This window comes from Telopea speciosissima, chromosome 7 (genome assembly GCF_018873765.1).
Source record: "Telopea speciosissima isolate NSW1024214 ecotype Mountain lineage chromosome 7, Tspe_v1, whole genome shotgun sequence".
NCBI lineage: Eukaryota > Viridiplantae > Streptophyta > Magnoliopsida > Proteales > Proteaceae > Telopea > Telopea speciosissima.
In genome coordinates this window covers 30,864,125-30,882,770 of record NC_057922.1, presented here as the reverse complement: position 1 = coordinate 30,882,770, position 18,646 = coordinate 30,864,125, and the positions used below count along the sequence as shown (strand labels likewise).

Here is an 18,646-nt window from a genome sequence, read left to right as displayed (position 1 = left end):
CATGATAAAACATATACAGAAGGGTTAACAATGGGAATCAAAAACAATAATATGTTATTCGAACATCTGTTGTCTCTTCACTTCCAGCAAAAAGAGAGAGCGGCAGTATATAAGAACAGAACAGAAACTCACCTTCAGATTCCGAAGTCAAAACAAGTCAATCTGAGAAGCCAAATAGAAAGTGCTTCCTCTGGGAAGGACAACAGTGAGAAGTTTGAACACTGGAAACGAAAATCCTTTTCCCATTTCTAGAAGAAGAAGAGGGGTTGGGGAGAAAAGAGATTAGATTGACTGAGTCCAGAGTCCAGTCAAGATTTGCGGCGAGAAATTCTGTGACTTAAACACACTTGACATTAAATTACCAAAGACGAATCTTTTTTCAATCCAGGCCAAACATTCCCAAACAAGGGGTAGGTGGCAACGATAGGGTCAGTTAAAAGAGCAATCCTTGGCTTTAATGTATAGCACCCACTTCAGAGCTTTAGCTAAACCGTCCCCCACCTCCCACTCAAGAAAAACCCCAAAACAGATATGGCAAAAGGTAAAGGAAAGAAAGAAACAAAAATGATCACATTACATACTCCTTCAATCAGTGTTTTCTGTCCCACAATAACTCTTTATTTTGACAAATCTCAGCATTCTCTAATAAGAAGGGAATGTCATTGTATTAAAGGGGAAACAACCTTTTTTCCTGGGGTAAAGAGAAAAGTCTTTCCATTCATGGTGACTTGAAGAGTAGTGAATTTCACCTATCTAAAATACTTTTCCAATCAGAAAATTAGATCTCATGGCTGAAAAGACGCTCTTTACTGTGGGAAACAAAATAGGAAGGACAAAAACTCTAAACAGGATAATCATCTTTGTGGGATGAGGAGAGTAATATTTAATACTAAATTTCACATATGAGAAGAGGACCTTAGGGTTCTCTTGGGCCACAAAAATTTTAGATTCTATTTCAAAGATATTTTAGCAGCAAAAGAACCCTTCCTAAATCCTACATGAGGTGGGGAGAAGAAATTAAGAGCTCAAACTTGATCAACATCATGGCTGTCAAATAAGTCGAAGGTAGAGAGTCTGTGGGAGTATGGAAAAGCATTCTATTTCCAAACGAGACAAGTCATAAATGGAAAAAGAGTGCATGTTTGGATCTAGCTGTTATTACTGGAAAAGGGCTGAGAGAATCAAAGCTATTGATTTCCTTTATTTATTTATTTATTTTCTTTTAACTAATTTTATACAAAACTACTCATTAAGTCATCAGACATGATTGAACTAAGGAATTTTATGGCTATCTTTTCCATCACTACTTACTTTACAAGGAATGCTATGAATCAGTTATCTTTGAATCTCAGAAAGCCAATCCTAATGGTATTGTGATTAATATTTTTAGATGGATCTCTGATCTACATATTCTATCCTCGCCTCAACCAATAGCTCTTTCTACTGAACCCACAACAACTCATTACCCAATGCATCCTGGATCACATACATGGATCATCTTGACATCCTCTCATTGTAACTGATGGTACCTTTAACTCAACTTTTAAGAAAGTTGGATGGATTTTTGTCATTTTCTATAAAAACAAAATAATTGTTGCTTGTGCATACTACTACGGGGTTGCATGAAGTCTATAAGAAGCCGAAGCAAGAGAAATTTGTTACGTGCATAACATATCAAGGAGAAATAATAAGGAGATTAGTTATAGGCTAGGAGTTTTTTATAATTATTTTATATTAATTAAGTAGTTATGTTTTACGTGGGTAAATAATTAGGGAGTCGTGTGATTAGTAATGGAGATAGTTTGATAACTATCCAAATTTGTATTCTTATTTATAGTTGAAGAATGTAATGGAAAAAGTGACGCAACTTTGATAATTTTTCCTACAATTATCTGTTGTAGAAAGGAGGTCATGGCTTCCTCGATAAGGTCAAAGACGTCTGGCTTCTTCTGTAAAACTACAATTTATCTAATTTTCTATGTTATCTTTATCTCTATGCTCCTATTTTCTCTCTTTGTGTTTTATCTCTCTTCCCACCACGTGTGTACGCAACAGAATTCAACAAGGAATCAAGAGGGCACTATTGTTGGGAAGCAAGTCCATAAAAATATGGACAAGACTCTGAAGAGCTGGAAAGATGGTTGTCAAAGGAAGGCCACGACAATAATTTGTCTTGGAATCTTTTCTTCCTTCTGTTGGACACTTTGTTTTGATTATAATCTAAGGGAGAGGGATTGCTGCCAAGCTATGAGTGGCTCTTGCACTAGCACAGGACCAATGAGAGCACGTGCAGGAGCATCCAACAGGTGTGAGATTTTTCATTCATGGAATGTGGGACCGATCATTTCACCCTTCCTACGTCTCGATGTAGCACCACACAACCTGGTAGCTTTCTTTTTTCCTTAAATTAATTTTGTTTCCATGAAAAAACTTTTAAATTAAATTTTTGTTAAAAAAATATTCCAACTTGGCCATGAGTTATTTATAGAGGGTCGAAGAATGTAAATTGTCAAAGACCCTCACCTCTCCCGAAACTTCTGTACATTGACTGATTCAGCAATCTACATCTCTTAAACGGAAAATTATCACCTCCAGTTTGCTGACCGGCCCAGTTCCCCAGTTCCTCTAATAGGGGGATGGTGGACCCCACTCGGACAGGGTGTTTGGGCATGGGTAGAGAGGTCATTTCAGCCCCCCTTTGTTAGAGGAACTGGGAACTGGGCCGGTCAGCAAACTGGAGGTGATAAAGATCCCTCTTAAACCAATACTAATTGAAACTCACAAAATCTCTTACTCATTTCTCTGTACACAATGATGATCCATGATTAGTCTCTTTACTCTCCGCTGAGGGATGGATTGAGTAATGGAAAAGGGTTTCAGCTTTCTGGGTTGACGGGGAATCACCTTGAAGTGATAGTAAGAGCTGGTAATCAGAAGGGTATACAGCAGTGAGGCCGTAAGCGGAAACAAGGAACTGGACTAGGATTTGGAGGACTGGGCTGAGCAACTGAAGCACGGATGCGATTGGGACCTGGCATACCCACTGGAACAAGGCCAGGGCAATGAATCAATAATTAGAGCTGCAGGAGGAGAGGGTCTTAAGCGAGTAAGAGTTGCAGGTAATGGCTGGGAGAAGGGAACCAAAATGTCTAGCCTTCTTTAGATTGGCCCAGCTGCATTGAGGTCTCCGGCCAATTGTTGACCGTCTCGATCCATTCCTCCATGAAAGAAGCTCTCAAAGACTCAAACGGTAAGGAAAGAGAGGGTAATGAAATTAACAAAAAATTACCTCATCTAAAAGAGGTTGTAAACGATGTAGTCATGGGCAAAGAAAAGAAGTTGCAACAATCAATTGTAACCAATTTGGTTACAAACATATTTACCGTTTAAAAAAAAATCCAACTTTTGGTTTTTACTTTCTTTTTGTCCTTTTTTGAGGGGGTTGTGGACATCAAAGACCCCTTCAATTGCCTATCCAGAAATAGAGATGTGTAATTGTCCAAACCCCTTCAGATAACTTGATACACAGTATATGGAGCTCCAGTCATAACCATTAAAAAAGAACTCCCTCTCCCCCCCACCCCCCAAAAAAGGCAACCTCTCACTTCCATAGTTCCACTTGATGGTCATACTAGAGCATTGCTGCATGTCCTATCCTGCTTAAGCGACTTTACATTGGCCATACATCATGAATTTATTAATCAGCTATCAGTGAGCAAAGAGGAGACAATTGATGAAACACCTTTTGACAATGAACACAACTCACTGCATCATGCACCTATTCTGACTTCTGTAACCAGCCAAGCTGTAAAAAGATGAAATATTTCAAGCAGCAAGTTATGAAAAATAATTACAAATCAAAATTAGATCGAACCCAACAAACAAAGTTGTACTTTCCAAGCATACATCCCAAAGAAAGTTATAGTATCTGCAGACCAGACAACTGAGAAGGATTTCAAAAATAATGGAATAAGAACATTGAGTAGTGGAATGAGAAGAAAAAGGTAGTTGAGAGCTTCTTTCTCATTCTTTGAGCAGTCTCGAGCCCGAAGGGAAGGTATTGCTGAAGAAAACACAAAGGATAAGTGGAAATCTCAAAGCAGAATTGAAATAAACTTCACAGCTCAGAATACTTAGGAATCATTCTTCATGGCAAACAACTTATCAGGTTTTAGCATGCTTTAGAAATTGAGATGCTTCAAGAAACTATATAATCTAGCTACTTTATATTTACTCTGTTCATATATTCAGGTTTCATCTAACATTCTATGTGGATGTAAACGAGAAAGAACAAGCAAACACATGCATGTGCAGAGACACAGATGCATTCATCAAGGAAGGATAAACACTAGGGAATTTAAAACAATCTTTTTAAAGACAAACTCCTCCTAACCATGGATGCCATGTTTTATAATTGGCTACCAGCAGAAAAATATCATCCACTTGCTCAGCAAGTCCATATAGAAGATGGCCAGTGGCAAATCATTATTTTGCGAGTCATCATGGTGGAGGATTGTTTCTGACCTAAACCATGCATCCAAATGAACAAATGAACAAAAATATGCTGTAAAATAAAAAGGAAAACATATAAAAATGAGATTGAACAATTTTACCAACAAAAATCGTGTCCTCACATTACACATTAGAATCAGAAACTAACCATTTTTCTGTATGTCTATGAAGACAAAACTACTTGGTCTATTTCTTCCTATCAGAGTATCACAGAAATGATGCCTTATCCTCAGGTATAGCAACAAATCAAAAGCTTAAAAAAAAAGAAGTAAATAACCAATCTCTGTAAGTCAACATCATCAGTAAGTATGAACCTTAATACGGGAGAGTTGTTTGGCCATGATAACTACTTTTCTAGTGAAAATTTTGTCCCATGGAGATTCGAATGTATCAGAGGAAGATGAAAGTTCAATTAGGCGTCACAAGGAACATTTTTTTTTTTTCTAATTACGCAGTAACTATACTAAAATTCAAAGAAAATAAAGAGCACAACCCACAGAAGCAACAACATATAACACCCAAGAACAAAACATAAACAACCACCTAAAAACAAAACCAAAACCACAATGCAAAATGCTATAAAGAGGAAAGGAATACCCCGAGCGCCACCTGATTCTCACTACGCTAGCTATTAGGTCCAAGGTACTAAAACTCGGAACTCGACCCTGGGAAAAACCGAGATCTCGGTCGAATTGGTGCATTTTTTTTTTTCAACTCGAAACCTCAACTCGATGGTATTCAGCCTAGTTTAGGCCATCTAAACACAATGGCATTATCAGATTTTGCAAAACCAAAGTCCAAATAGGAGTTTAACTTCGGACCCTAAGTTGGTAGGCGGCGTACTTAAAATACCCTACTCTACACATAATTTAGTAATAGAAAGCATTAAAGCAAGCAAAACATTCAATTAATAGCTAAACAACTTAAATAAGCATTAGAAATTTTAAAGTGTACAATACATCAATCTGTTTAACAATGTTACATTACATAAAATGTGATTGAGTAATGAATTCAGTCCCAAAACTATCCACATAGAATTCCCATGTCATAGTGTTGCTGTAGTGTTGCACATAGTTTGACACAATATTCATATAAGTGTTGTCATCAACATATGCTAAATCCCCTATCAAATGTGCAGTTGAATCAACTCTCCCGCAGGTTACAACTTCAAATCCAGAGCCAAAATGACTCACAGTCTTCAAATAGAGAAGAAAACAGCCTTTGGACATAACTCAATCGAGTTCTGTTGTGGTTTTGTCGAGTTAGGTGAATTTTAAAGAAATAGATGGGTCGAGATCTGGGTCGACCCAAGATCTCGGGTCGAGATCTCTTGTTACCCCAGATCTCGACCAAGAAAGTGTACTTTTTTAACTCGTATGACAACTCGACTCGACTTCTCAAAAAAACGAGATCTCGACTGAGATCTCGTGAGTTCTCGAACTATGATTAGGTCTGCAAAGTATTTGCCAAGCTTGGTTTTTATTGGAACAAGCAGTTCACATGAGAGGCCAAGGATTTTATTTGTTTTATGATGTTGGCAGATCTCCAAGAGCGATCCTCAATAGATCTAATCCAATCAATAGCTGTAGTTGTGTCTCCTTCCACCACAATGTTAGTAAAACCTTCCTTTATGGCAAAAATCAAACCCCATGCGAAGGGACAGCAGCTTCCCTATAGTAGAATCCCCCTCTCCCACTGGTCTCGAGTAGATTCTTTCAATGGCACCAGAGCTCGACCTGTTAAAACCCTTAACCTCCGATTCTCAATAAACATCAGTCAAAATTAAGCTTAACTGCATCAAAAGGAGGTGGTGTCCACCTCCTCAATCTGTCTAACGCTCCCTAGTTGTGAAAAGATGATAGTTTCCCAATCTCTCCTAGTGATCTCTCTGACTGACTTCTCCATTGAAATTATATTGCAGAACAATCTCACATTCCTCTGCTCCCAAAGGCACCACAAAACACGCCAATAGTGTACCTCTCCATAAAATTTGCCTCTTTTTCCAAAAGGAGCAAAAAAGCCAAAACCACATGAGCCCCAAAACATCCTTGGGGAAAATCCAATTCAGAGGAGACACCCACAATCAGAAATGAAACTTGCCTTTCTGGCAAAGGGCCATTGAAGAAACAAGTGATCAACAGTTTCCACATTCTATAGTCCAAGAATTTATGCTGGGCTTATAAGCATTACATGATCAATTAGGTTAGTCTTCATGGACAATAAATTGAAGATACATATAAAAATTAAGTATGAAAATTAAGAAGTTTCCAGATGACTACAGGTCCCAACCCCAAGTAGTTCTCTTGTGAAAGTAGTAAAAGCACATGAGAAATAGAGTGACAGGAATGAATGTAAGTTGGTTATCAAATTTATATGCAATAGGAAGAGGACAATCAATGAAGCATAACTTACTGAACATCCAAATGGACCACATCCCCATCAATCTCCATATGTCAGGTTCATTCGATGGAAATATGAAATTGAACGAAAGTGCCCCACCAAGCAACATTGAGGCATAACCTTGAACTTCAAAAACAGTGTACAAAGCAGTCCCAGGTACTGCAGGATTCTTTGTTGCGGTGGAAGCCCTAGGCGCAAAAGTTGCAGCAATCTTTTGAACAACCTGATATATAACACAAAACTCACGAAGATACAACTTGAAAGAAAATGAATCTTCTCACAAGACTCAAGTTAAAATCAGGAAATGGCTTAAATCCATATAAAGAAAACAGACGGAAAGCCACATGGGCAAAGTAAGAATTTAAATTTGAACTGAATTAAATTACTCCTAAAGCATTCACAATTCACATAGCCAGTGAAACTTAAAGCTATCCCTGGATATTGAAAATACAAACTTTCAATGTACGAAGAACTACTTCCAGTGTTATATAGAATGTGGGTAATTGAGATTGGATGACAAAATGTTGCTTTCGGTATGATGCTTTGGAACTATATTTCGTACTCCTCCGAACATACACAGATACACCCGGGATGGTGGGTGATAATAAAAGATAAAGATTAACCAAAAACCATATGAACTAGGTAATGGGCATTTCCCGAAAACGATTTACGGTTCAGGTTCTAACGAAACAACAACCGATTTCAGGAAATAAAGCTTACCTTTTTTATGACTTTATCGATTGTCGAAGTAGCAGATGAAGTAGTAGTCTAGGTGGACTCAATACTACTTCTTTTGCTTGGATCTTGGTCTCCTACGCGTTCTTCAACCGTCTGTGTATCAAGGTCAAGGCCATTTGAAGTTGCCCCGATTTTGAGTTTTCTTCTGTAACACTTTATAGTGCCGGAATCATTTATCGGAAAGATGGCGGGAATTTTGGTTGAGAGTAACGCGTACATTTTCAATCATACTTTTTCCTTTCTTAAAATCCTTCAGAAATGATTTGCCATTGGAAGCCGTGTTGGCGAGGCGGCCACATGCCCACAGACAGAGCCACAGAGAGACACGCTGGGAGGAGATGATAAAAGTGAGGTTGGATATAAGGAGATTTTTTGTTGAATTATTTGAAATTATAAATGATACATTACTCTAGCAAAATGAACGGGTTTTTTTTTTGGAATCTTTAATTTTTTTTTAAAAAAATTTCTCCATATACAGAACATGAATTGAGTTCAAATTTTATGGATATACGGATGGATAAGGAATTTTTGGGGTCTATTTTGTGAGCCAAATTATGTGGCCAAGTGGCAGATATTAGTTTGAATATTTTGCTAAACTTGACAACACAATCGGGATCCTCTCCCCATGTTGATATCCTCCCCTTGGGCTCACATCGTTCATAAGCTGTGGGATCTAAGTGCAAGACCTATACCCCATAGACGATATGTATTAATGCCACGTACCCTAGGCCAATCTTTTAACAATTACATGCCACTATTCTACCAAAAAAACATGTCACACTCTTGTTTTGCCTCTAAGACGAGGGGGAGAAAAGAAATAAGCTATTTAGAGGGCTGACAATGACTCAACCGATCTCGATAAGATTGATCAAATCGGATAAAAAAGGATCGATACAATTTATCATTCTTTTTACAGAGTTTTATAGGGTTAAATACGCGTATCCCCCTGTAATGCACCCAATATTCCTCGTACCCCCTAATCTTCTGATAAGTCCACGTACCACCCCTCAATATTCCACGTACCACCCCTGCTTTACCCCCCTAATGCCATTTAAGTCCACACCAGGTATTAAATGCTAAAAAATGACCAAACTACCCTTTCTTCTATCTTTTCTAAAATTTGAAAAGATCTAATTGCCCTAACCTATTTGCTAAAATTTAAAAAGACCAAAATGCCCTCATCTTCCCCAAATCATCATCTTCTTTTACATATCCACCACCACCACCACCACCACCACCACCACCACCACCGCCACCCACCATTAACACCATCACCATCCCACCGTGAAGCCCCACCTCACTGTCTCTCATCCCAGCATGTGAAGTACACACAGAAATTCACAAAGTAACCAAAGTTTACAAAGAGTCAATGACCAACAAGACCACTCATTGATGGGAGAATCGTAACAAAACGCAACATTTCATCACAAATGGATGACAACAAATGCAAGAGAAGCAAACACCAAATGAACCACATGATTTTTTTCTCTCTCGAAAAAAAAAAGAAGAGACCATTACCGCTAAGAAAACCCTAAACGAGTGTCGCCGTCCTTATTTCCCGTCAAAATACTTTCGAATAAAAAATAGCAAATTTCCTCGGAACTCGTAAAACCACAGAATTATAGCCCATTAAATCTAAGAAAACTTATTATCGAAACTAAAATCAGCAAAAAAAAGAAACCAGTACCTGATTAACACAGGAGGATAACGATCGGCTACGAAGATCGATAGATTTATCAATCGCCCTTCGCCGGTCGGTGGCTGAAACAAAAGGGGAAAAAAAACTTTTTTTTTGTTCTTCCAAAAAAAAAAAAAGGAACGCCAGAACCCAGAAAGAGCTGTAAAGAGAGGTCTCGTTTGCTCTCTCCGCAAATGTATTCTCCCTCTTCACCCCTCTCTATCTCTCTCTGGTTTTTCTTCTTAAAAGAGAGATGAAACGAAAGCCATTTGAAGAAACTAAACGGATGGAAAGGAAAGATTTTGAGAGATGCGTTGCACTTGGAAAAGAAAAAGAAAAAAGGAAAATGGGGAGGAGAGATTTGAGGGAAATGAGTATTGGGATTGGTGGTGGTGGCGGCAGTGGTGGTGGGGGTGATGGTGGGGGTATGTAAAAAAAGATGATGATTTGGGGAAGATGAGGGCATTTTGGTCTTTTCAAATTTTAACAAATAGGTCAGGGCAATTAGGTCTTTTCAAATTTTAGAAAAGATAGAAGAAAGGGTAGTTTGATCATTTTTTAGCATTTAATACCTGGTGTGGACTTAAATGGCATTAGGGGGATAAAGCAGGGGTGGTACGTGGAATATTGAGGGGTGGTGGTACGTGGACTTATCAGAAGCTTAGGGGGGTACGAGGAATATTGGGTGCATTACAGGGGTACGCGTATTTAACCCTTTTTTATATAAAAAAACAAAGACCATGCCGATAATAGATCGATAAAAAAAAAATTAAAAAAAAACCATTAAAATAAATCAATAACGGACCAAAACTAACCGGATCAAATCGGATAAAAAAGGATCGATACAATTTATCATTCTTTTTACATAAAATTACATGGGAGGTGCCCATTATTTGAGAAAAATACACCACAGATATCTCTTTTTTTTAAATGAACGTTTGGGGTATTTAAACAAGTTTAAAGTTAATCTTGCTTATCTAATCAAATGGATTTTACAATATTATCCTTTACCCAGCACGATGATCATTTCACTTCCAATTTCGTTCTAATTCCACGGTGAAACAAAAAAATCCCTAAATCTGAAACTAAATCTGAAAACAAACGATCCTGCAATAGAGATCCTATAATCTCCATGAACATGAATATTAAGATCAGCAACGTCCCGTTCCATGAAGAAGACGAAGACAAAGATCAAAAACGACAATCTGTATCTAGGGCTACCGGAGTTGGATTCACAGTTTCCGTCGGAATCCGGCATTTGGGTTTCGGTGTCCATCGTCCTCTCATTCACAAAGCATCGTCCTCCCATCCACAAAGCAAGGGTAAAAGAGATGGATTTCGTTGCGTCAAGTTCAGGGTTTCTTTCTTGGTCATTCCTGGGAATCTCGGTCTGAGTCTTCATCCTATTCTCCAGAACGGGAGAAATGGGTCTTTCTCACTTCAAGGGAATCTCTTCCTCCATCCTCTGGGTTGGGAAGTGAGAACCCATGAAAGTGGCTCCCTTGTCTCTTACTTTTCTGAACTAGGAATCAGAAATTTGTACCAGCATTTAGGTTGGAACATAGAGCACTATCTGGGTTCTCTACTTCCAAACCACATGTCTTTGTTGAAGTGCTCTCTGGTTTCATTAGATTAGTCCTCATGACTGGTTTTTTAGCTTCAGAAGCAACGCAAGGTTTAGAATGATAGGAATTCCTTGCATTCTGGAAAGAACTCACTTGCAAATAACACTTCTTCTTCTTTGCACCAGAAGTAATTGTGGGATTCATATAATTCGGCATTAATGGATCTTGTGTCTTGATCATGGATGTCATCAACTAAAGACAAGGTTTGGGATTTCTGATCTCTCTCTGTCTCTCAGTGTAATTAAGAGCTGAGAAGGAATGGTTGTCATTAACTGAAGGCAAGTGAGGTGCTGTTTAAGAAAATTTAATTTAATTAATCAAATCGACATTGTTTTCATCTATTGAAAAAGTCCAATAAAAGAAAACCAAGCGCACGCAGACCAAAATGAAAACTAAAGACAAAGGCGGAGCAGAGCAAGCAAGAAACAACATAGGTGAAAAACGGAAGAAAAAAAAAAACCAAAACTAAACTAGATCTGAAAACAAAAACCGACAGACAGATCTAGAAGAAATAAATCAAGAAAGCACAGAAACGAAACAAGAACTAAAATTATTCCAAGACGCCGAGAAGGGAACGCAACACAGAGGTGAAACAAAAATTGCGAGCATCATCGGAGCTACGTTCGTTGTAAACAAACACACAGTAACAGGGAAACTTGCTCACTGAAGCAGGGAGACCCTTCTCGTCTTCAATCTTAAATTTCAAACCCTAAGATAGAAGACGATGAACAATCGTTAAATCAGGTAGGAGAGAGAGTGCCATTGGATTTCCTCCATTACCACTTTGATCTCCGCCGGCAATGATGATGGCGATTTTTTGCCAAACCCTGGGTTTTGCTCTTTGCCGTGGAACTACGAGATTGGAAGTGGAACAGTCATCGTATTGAGTAAAGGATAATATTATAAAATCCATTTGATTAGTTAAACCAAACTAGTTTTACACTTATTTAGAGACCCCAAACATTCATTTTTTTTAAATAAAATATCTATGGTGTACTTTTCTCAAATAATGGGTACCTCTCCTGTAATTTACTCTTTTTTATATGAAAAAACAAAGACCATGCCGATAATAGATCGAAAAAAAAAATCAAGAAAAAACCATTAAAATAAGGGTAAAGTCCACGTACCCCCTATAATGCACCCAAAATTCCTCGTACCCCTCTAAGCGGCCCAATATTCCATGTATCACCCTTCAATATTCCACTTATCACCCCTGCTTTACACCCCAAATGCCAGATAGGTCCAATCCGTTAAATACCACCGTTAGATGTCAATATTTTGACCATTTTACCCTTTGCTTCATTTTCTTAAATCTAAAAAGACTTAATTACCCTCACTTATTTGTTGCCCTAAACTAATTGAAAATGATCATTTTACCCTTTGTTTTATTTTTATAAATGAAAAGATCTAATTGCCCTCATTTATATATTATCCTAATCTAATTTGAAAAGACTATTTTACCCCTAAATATTTGTTCCTGAAAAACCCCCCAAAATGCCCTCATCTTCCCCAAATCAACTCACTTAGAGCGCCTCCGTACTTAGAGAAAGTTGTTGCTCCGGCCAGGCGTCCAGCTCCCTGCTCTGGCGACTTCCTTCCTTCTCCGGCTATACGTATTGGCGTATAGCTGAACCGGGACGGTAACTCCCCAATAATCCTTCGGAATTCTCCCCTTGGTGAACTCTATAAGCTCCAATAGAGAATCACCGGAACTGTGCGGATCTGCCGAGAATGATGATAAACCTGGATTAACCCTAAACGACGACAATCCTTCCTTTTTTTTAAACTTGTTTCAATGAAACTTGAATCTGACTCTTAAAACTTAGTTGAATGATGCTCAATTCTATACCCTGCCGGGTCCAATCTATCAGAGCATTCTGTTTCTAAAGGTTTGATTGATATTTTAGGCTAAATTTGTAAAGGAATTGAAAGAAACATCTTCATCAGAATCGCAAACAAGCACTCCTGAGGTAGGTTTCCATCAGAAGAGCAAACTCTTGAAGCCGAGGGTTATCGGAGGTGACACACTGGAACATAAAGGGGAGAAGCTCCGGCCACCCACCATCAGGAAGGATACCTGAAGTGAGCTCGGAGACTGTATCGCAGAGCTTTTTGGATATCGTCTTGGCAACTTCTTGTTGAACGCAAGCAAGAAGGTGAGTTTTGAGAGCTGATTGCGTAGAAGGAGAAAGACAAGGCCATACGTAAGAATCATCACGGGTGAGCTGCTTACGAAGGAGAATCACTGACATGGCCCGTAGCTCGACGAGAGGAGATGACTGAAGAAGATGAGCGAGCTTGAGAGACAACGCATCGGGCTGATTCTATTTGCAGAGATTAAATAACGCCTCGGCCTGCGATCGCTGTTCGTTCCCAGATGACATGAGATGGGAAATCAGGGTTTCGAATGGAGCCGTATCGGGGCCGAGGATCGCAGTCAGTTGGGCTTGCTGGGTCCCGGTTCAGGCTGTTCAGCTATACGCCAATACGTATGGTCAGAGAAGGAAGGAAGTCGCAGGAGCAGGGAGCTGGACGCCTTGCCGGAGCAGCAGGTCCTCCCAAGCTTTTCGTCGGTTAGGTTGGGTTGGTTTTTAGGAACAAATATTTAGGGGTAAAATAGTCTTTTCTAATTAGGTTAGGATACTACATAAGTGAGGGCAATTATGTCTTTTCATTTATAAAAAAAAAACAAAGGGTAAAATGCTCATTTTCAATTAGTTTAGGGCAACAAATAAGTGAGGGTAATTAAGTCTTTTTAGATTTAAGAAAATGGAGCAAAGGGTAAAATGGTCAAAATTTGGCAGTGAACAGTGGTATTTAACGGATCGGACCTATCTGGCATTTGGGGTGTAAAGCAGGGGTTGTACGTGGAATATTGAGGGGTGGTACGTGGAATATTGAGCCACTTAGGGGCGTACGAAGAATATTGGGTGCATTATAGGGGGGTATGTGTACTTTACCCTTAAAATAAACCAATAACGGACCAAAACTAACCGAACCGATTGCTAATGACTTCAATTTGGTTTATTTATAACAATCACTTTATTTGTCCAATTTTGATCTACCCTATTATATTCAAAAGAAGGTCATATGTTCCAAGGGAAGTAGTTCTTTGTTCGAGAGCGGGGCCTATGCCAGTGTTCCCTGTGTTCATCTCTCCTCTCCCCAAAACAAAAGGTTAGGGATGTCTTTTCACACGGGAGGAGAGAGATAGACACATAGGCAGGCCACGCTCCCAGACGGGAATATAATCATTTCTCCATGTTCTAAATAGACACATCTTTCAAACACAAAATCAATGTAAAAAAATATAAATCATATCTAATTTACACAATAAGCTAAACAAGTAGAAGATCAAATATGCTGTCAAATGATTGACCTTATTTGGATATGGAAGAACATAAAAAGGGGACCATTAGGTGAAATGTTTTGTTTTGTACTTCATGGCAATGAAGATGGGAAAAAATTGAGGGCAAAACCGGGAGGGACCAATGAGGAGTATAAGTGTAGCTTACCTATTCTAAACAAGGGAAACGGCTCTCTGAACAAGCGGCATAGGAGAGCACAACAATGAGTGGGACAAAACAATTTCGTACATTGGAAGATAGAGGAGTCATTTCATCTGAAGAGAGAGATAAGAGAGGGGTGAGGACTGGATCATTATCTGCTCCATTTTCCTGCCCGGTCCATTTCCCCAAGTTCCTCTAATAAGGGGGTGGAAATGACCACCTTACCCCCTGCCTGGGTGGGATCCACCCCCCTATTAGAGGGACTTGGGGAAATGGACGGGGCAAAAAATGGAGCAAATAATTTTCCGGTGAGGACTCTCTAAGCAAGCGCCGTAGGAGAGCACAACAATGAGGTGCGATGAAATGGTTTCATACTTTGGGAAGTAGATGAGTCTTGTCATGAGAGAGAGAGCATAACAAGGAGGGGCAAAGAAATTGTTTCGTACTTTGGGAGGGAGAGGAGTCACCTTTTTTTTTTTTTGGTTGAAAGAGAGGAGTCACTTCATGTAGGAAAATTATCGCCCCCAGTACTACTGGGGGTGTTGTGCGCATCGTGCAGTGCAGCACCGCCCATGTGTGGACAGTGGGTCCCACCATGCACACATGGGCGGTGCTACGCTGCACGATGCGCACAGCACCCCCAGTAGTATTGGGGGCGATAAAGGTCCCTTCATGTAAGGAGGAGAGAGATAAAAAGAGAAAGGGTGCATGCTAGCATACCCTCCCCCACGCTCAAAAGAACCTTTCCCTCTAAAGAATTAGTGTCAACCCTTCAACCAGTTATTGACTTAATTTTTATTACTTTTAAAATACAAATATAGGTCACATAACTTTGAAGGGGGATTGGGAGAGGGTGAGGATGTGTTCTAATGGGACCAGGATGGCCTTTGCTGTGCCATCGGATGTGCACTGCCGCCTCACCGGTATTGCAGAGGATTTTAATCCATTCTAATGTCTTTATAGTTTTTAGGATTTTTAACAAATGCCTCCCTAAAAATGCTCATTTGTCCAAATGCCCCCTACAACTTTTGTAATTGTAAATTCCCCCTTACTTTCAAAACAATATAGTACTTTGGTTCCTACCGTTAATTTGGGATGTTAGACGTTAATTTTAAAGAATCTAATGATCAAAATACCCCTCTGATTACAATCCATCAAAATTAAAAAAATAAAATGACCAAATTGCCCTCATCTTTCCCAAAAGTTTAGGGTTTGAAGCTTAAATTTGTTTTCCCAAATTGGTTAGGATTTGAACCCATGTGGAAGGGGGGGAGACCGAATCAAGCAACATTAAGCAACATTACTCAGTAGCAAAAATGAATTCAACTCAAACAGAGTAAAACTTCAAGGATAATCCCTTAACAAAACAACAGATCTGAATATCAAGTATTCCCAAGTCAAATACCAAACGCGGCCAAAAGATGGGGAAGTTTGTGATACATAGACAGAAAACGAATTTCACAAATTAGCAATGTTTCAACGCTATTATCAATAATTGGAAATTGAAATTCATATAAAAGTAGTTACATCGATTCTGAAAATAAAACTCCACTGATAAGGAGAAAGTTGAGAATGAAATACATTTCGAGATATCTCCTCGGCTGCAACTGCAGCTGCTTTTTGAAGATCTGACAAAACAGAGAAGATGAAGTATCTGAGTTGCAATAAGATTTAGAAGGAAATGACCTCCACTTATATGGCAGTGAACATGGAGAGACATCTTTCCCTTAACTTTTTTCCACTCTGCAACCACTTCATCCCTCTGTAACCTGTTATACCAACCCTGTAGGTGCAAATAGAGCACCAAATTTTTTTCTTTATTGAAGATCCCCTGTTTTTCCCCATGAAATTAATTAAATCATTCTGAAGAATACCCAATAACCATAAATGGAATTGAGAGATACCTGAGCACTGTTGATCGATTGAGAGGTAGCGAGGGTGAGTTTAGAGGTAATGTCACTGTGGGTGAGCATATAAGTCCTCGGAAGATTTCCTGGGTGTTTCTTTTTATCTACTCCTAAGATCGCTGGCCCAAAGAGCCGTGCAACCTAATCAAAGTAAAACCCCTCAGAAATTAATTAAAACTTCATGGAGAAACAAATAAACAACAACAATATCTTCCATCTCTAATGGAAACAACTCCAAACAGGATCCTTCAAAACCAATATTTTCGTTGCTTGCATCGAAGGAATCAAGCCATGGCCCTCCTCTGTGTAATAAAATCACATCACAATCTTTCATCGTCACCTGCCCTTCTTCATATTCTTGCTTTCTAGATGGGTTCAAGCCCGAATCGATTTGGGAAAAAAAAATTTAGTTTCGAACCCTAAACGTTTGGGGAAGATGATGGCAATTTGGTCATTTTATTTTTTAATTTTGATAGATTTTAATTAGAGGGGTATTTTGGTCATTAGATTGTCTCAAATTAACGACAAGGACCAAAGTGCTACATTATTTTGAAAGTAAAAGGAATTTACAATTAAAAAAGTTGTAGAAGGCATTTAGACAAATGGACATTTTCAAGGGGGCATTTGTTAAAAACCTTAGTTTTTACCTCAAGTGTATTTTAAATGAATAAAGGGTAACAAACACAATGAAAAATTTATCCATTTGAAAGCTGATGATAAATTTGCTTGGGAGTAATCAATCGATTTTTTCCTGGCAATTCGCTTCCTCTTCTTGAAAAAATTTAATCAATCTAATAACTAAAATATTAAAATCCAATTTTCTTATATTACAATCAAATATATTTGAGGAATCATTTTACCTGCATTATCATATACAACCATAATTACACTCATAGCCTAATACTTTTTTCTTTCTTTTTTTTTTTTGGCGGGGGGGGGGGGGGGGGCGGTGTGGGGTTTAAAACTAGTAACTTGATAGATTACAATCCAATACATTTGAGGAATCATTCTACCTATGTTAGCATATACAACTATAATCACGTTGCCTGATGCTATATAAAATATATAATCTTCATATAAAAAAAATCTCATGCGGTCAATTGTCAATGCTTGCCAACTCGCTTATTATAAATACAAATATAATCCATTAGTGAAATAAAAAAATATAGATTTCTTTAATTAAAGGTACTGTTTTAAAGACACCCTTACATGTGTACTTAGATTATGTAATTGTCTTTTGTCTTATTCTTATAAATTCTTTAAGTCAAGGATACAAAAAGCTTTTCAAAATAATTTGAAAATATATTTTCAGATTAATTTTACTAATAAGAAGTGTTACACATTAAAATATGGAAAAATTGTTTTAGTTTAGAAACAATTGAATCGTGGATCTTTAAGGTAGCTAGCCACATGGAAAAGACTATTTTTTATTGAATACCTATTTGCCATTAAATAATAGAATGTCAACTTTCTCTCATTTAGCCTCACTATCAGCGTTGATTGTGAGAGTGAACTTGCGTGACGTTAATGTATTAGTGGTTTGCCCCTTCTAGAGAGAGAGGTGAAATTACAACAGTTTAAAATTTGCAAATGAAGACTAAAAAGACCCTTATTTATACCGTTGTTTTATAATGTCTACGCAAATGATTACTTTGCCCATAAAATAATCATTGTTTACCATGTGCTCATTAAAGAGCAGCGTGAAATATGATGAAATGTGATTTCAATTTTGAAATTGAAAAAATTCGCCTCCTATTTCAGGATTTCTATTCCAACTAATTTCTATTTCATTGAAATAAGGTGCAAAAATCAAACCAAGCAATTTCAAAAAAAGAAATCATCCCTTGAAATTGAAATAGAAATCAATCCAAAACAGCCCTAAGGCTATAAAGAAGGAGTTTTCTTATTGACACTTCTTAAAATATTCAAAATAGCCCTTTCATTTCACATGTGTACTAAAAAAATATGCACGACAATGATAGTTTCATAATGAAAACATTTTTTTTTAACCCTTAACTTAAAGAACTTTTAGGTATAAGAAAAGAGGCAATTAAAAAATGATGTCAAGTTCTAATTACACTTATAGAGGTGTCATGGACCTCCTTGGTGGTCTCAGATTCTTTGAAAGATGAGTAATATTGTTGTATTATTATTTTATAGAAGCACTTTTTGAGTCAAAACACTTGTTTCAAAAAGCACTTTTTCAAGTGTGTCAAAGTTTCAAAATTGTGTTTTGTTTCATTCCCTCCTCTTTTGTTTCCCTCCTCTATTTTGTTT

At 38.1% G+C, this 18,646-nt stretch overlaps 2 protein-coding genes across 2 annotated transcripts; both read right to left on the bottom strand.

Moving 5' to 3' along the window:
• Positions 1 to 3,625: 3,625 nt before the first annotated feature.
• On the bottom strand, positions 3,626 to 10,604 carry LOC122668443 (protein RESISTANCE TO PHYTOPHTHORA 1, chloroplastic-like). The gene is made up of 5 exons (XM_043865008.1): positions 10,467 to 10,604; positions 7,633 to 7,680; positions 6,925 to 7,135; positions 3,894 to 4,063; positions 3,626 to 3,805 (listed from the first exon to the last, which is right to left on the bottom strand). The coding sequence occupies exons 1-5, from the start codon at positions 10,602 to 10,604 to the stop codon at positions 3,779 to 3,781; spliced, it is 594 nt and encodes a 197-aa protein (XP_043720943.1). The 3' UTR covers positions 3,626 to 3,778.
• Positions 10,605 to 15,927: 5,323 nt separating this feature from the next.
• LOC122668442 (protein STAY-GREEN homolog, chloroplastic-like) lies at positions 15,928 to 17,235 on the bottom strand. Its single transcript, XM_043865007.1, has 3 exons — positions 17,230 to 17,235; positions 16,367 to 16,510; positions 15,928 to 16,251 (listed from the first exon to the last, which is right to left on the bottom strand). Exons 1-3 carry the CDS (start codon positions 17,233 to 17,235, stop codon positions 15,928 to 15,930), a joined length of 474 nt encoding a protein of 157 aa, XP_043720942.1.
• Between the last annotated feature and the right edge of the window lie 1,411 nt (positions 17,236 to 18,646).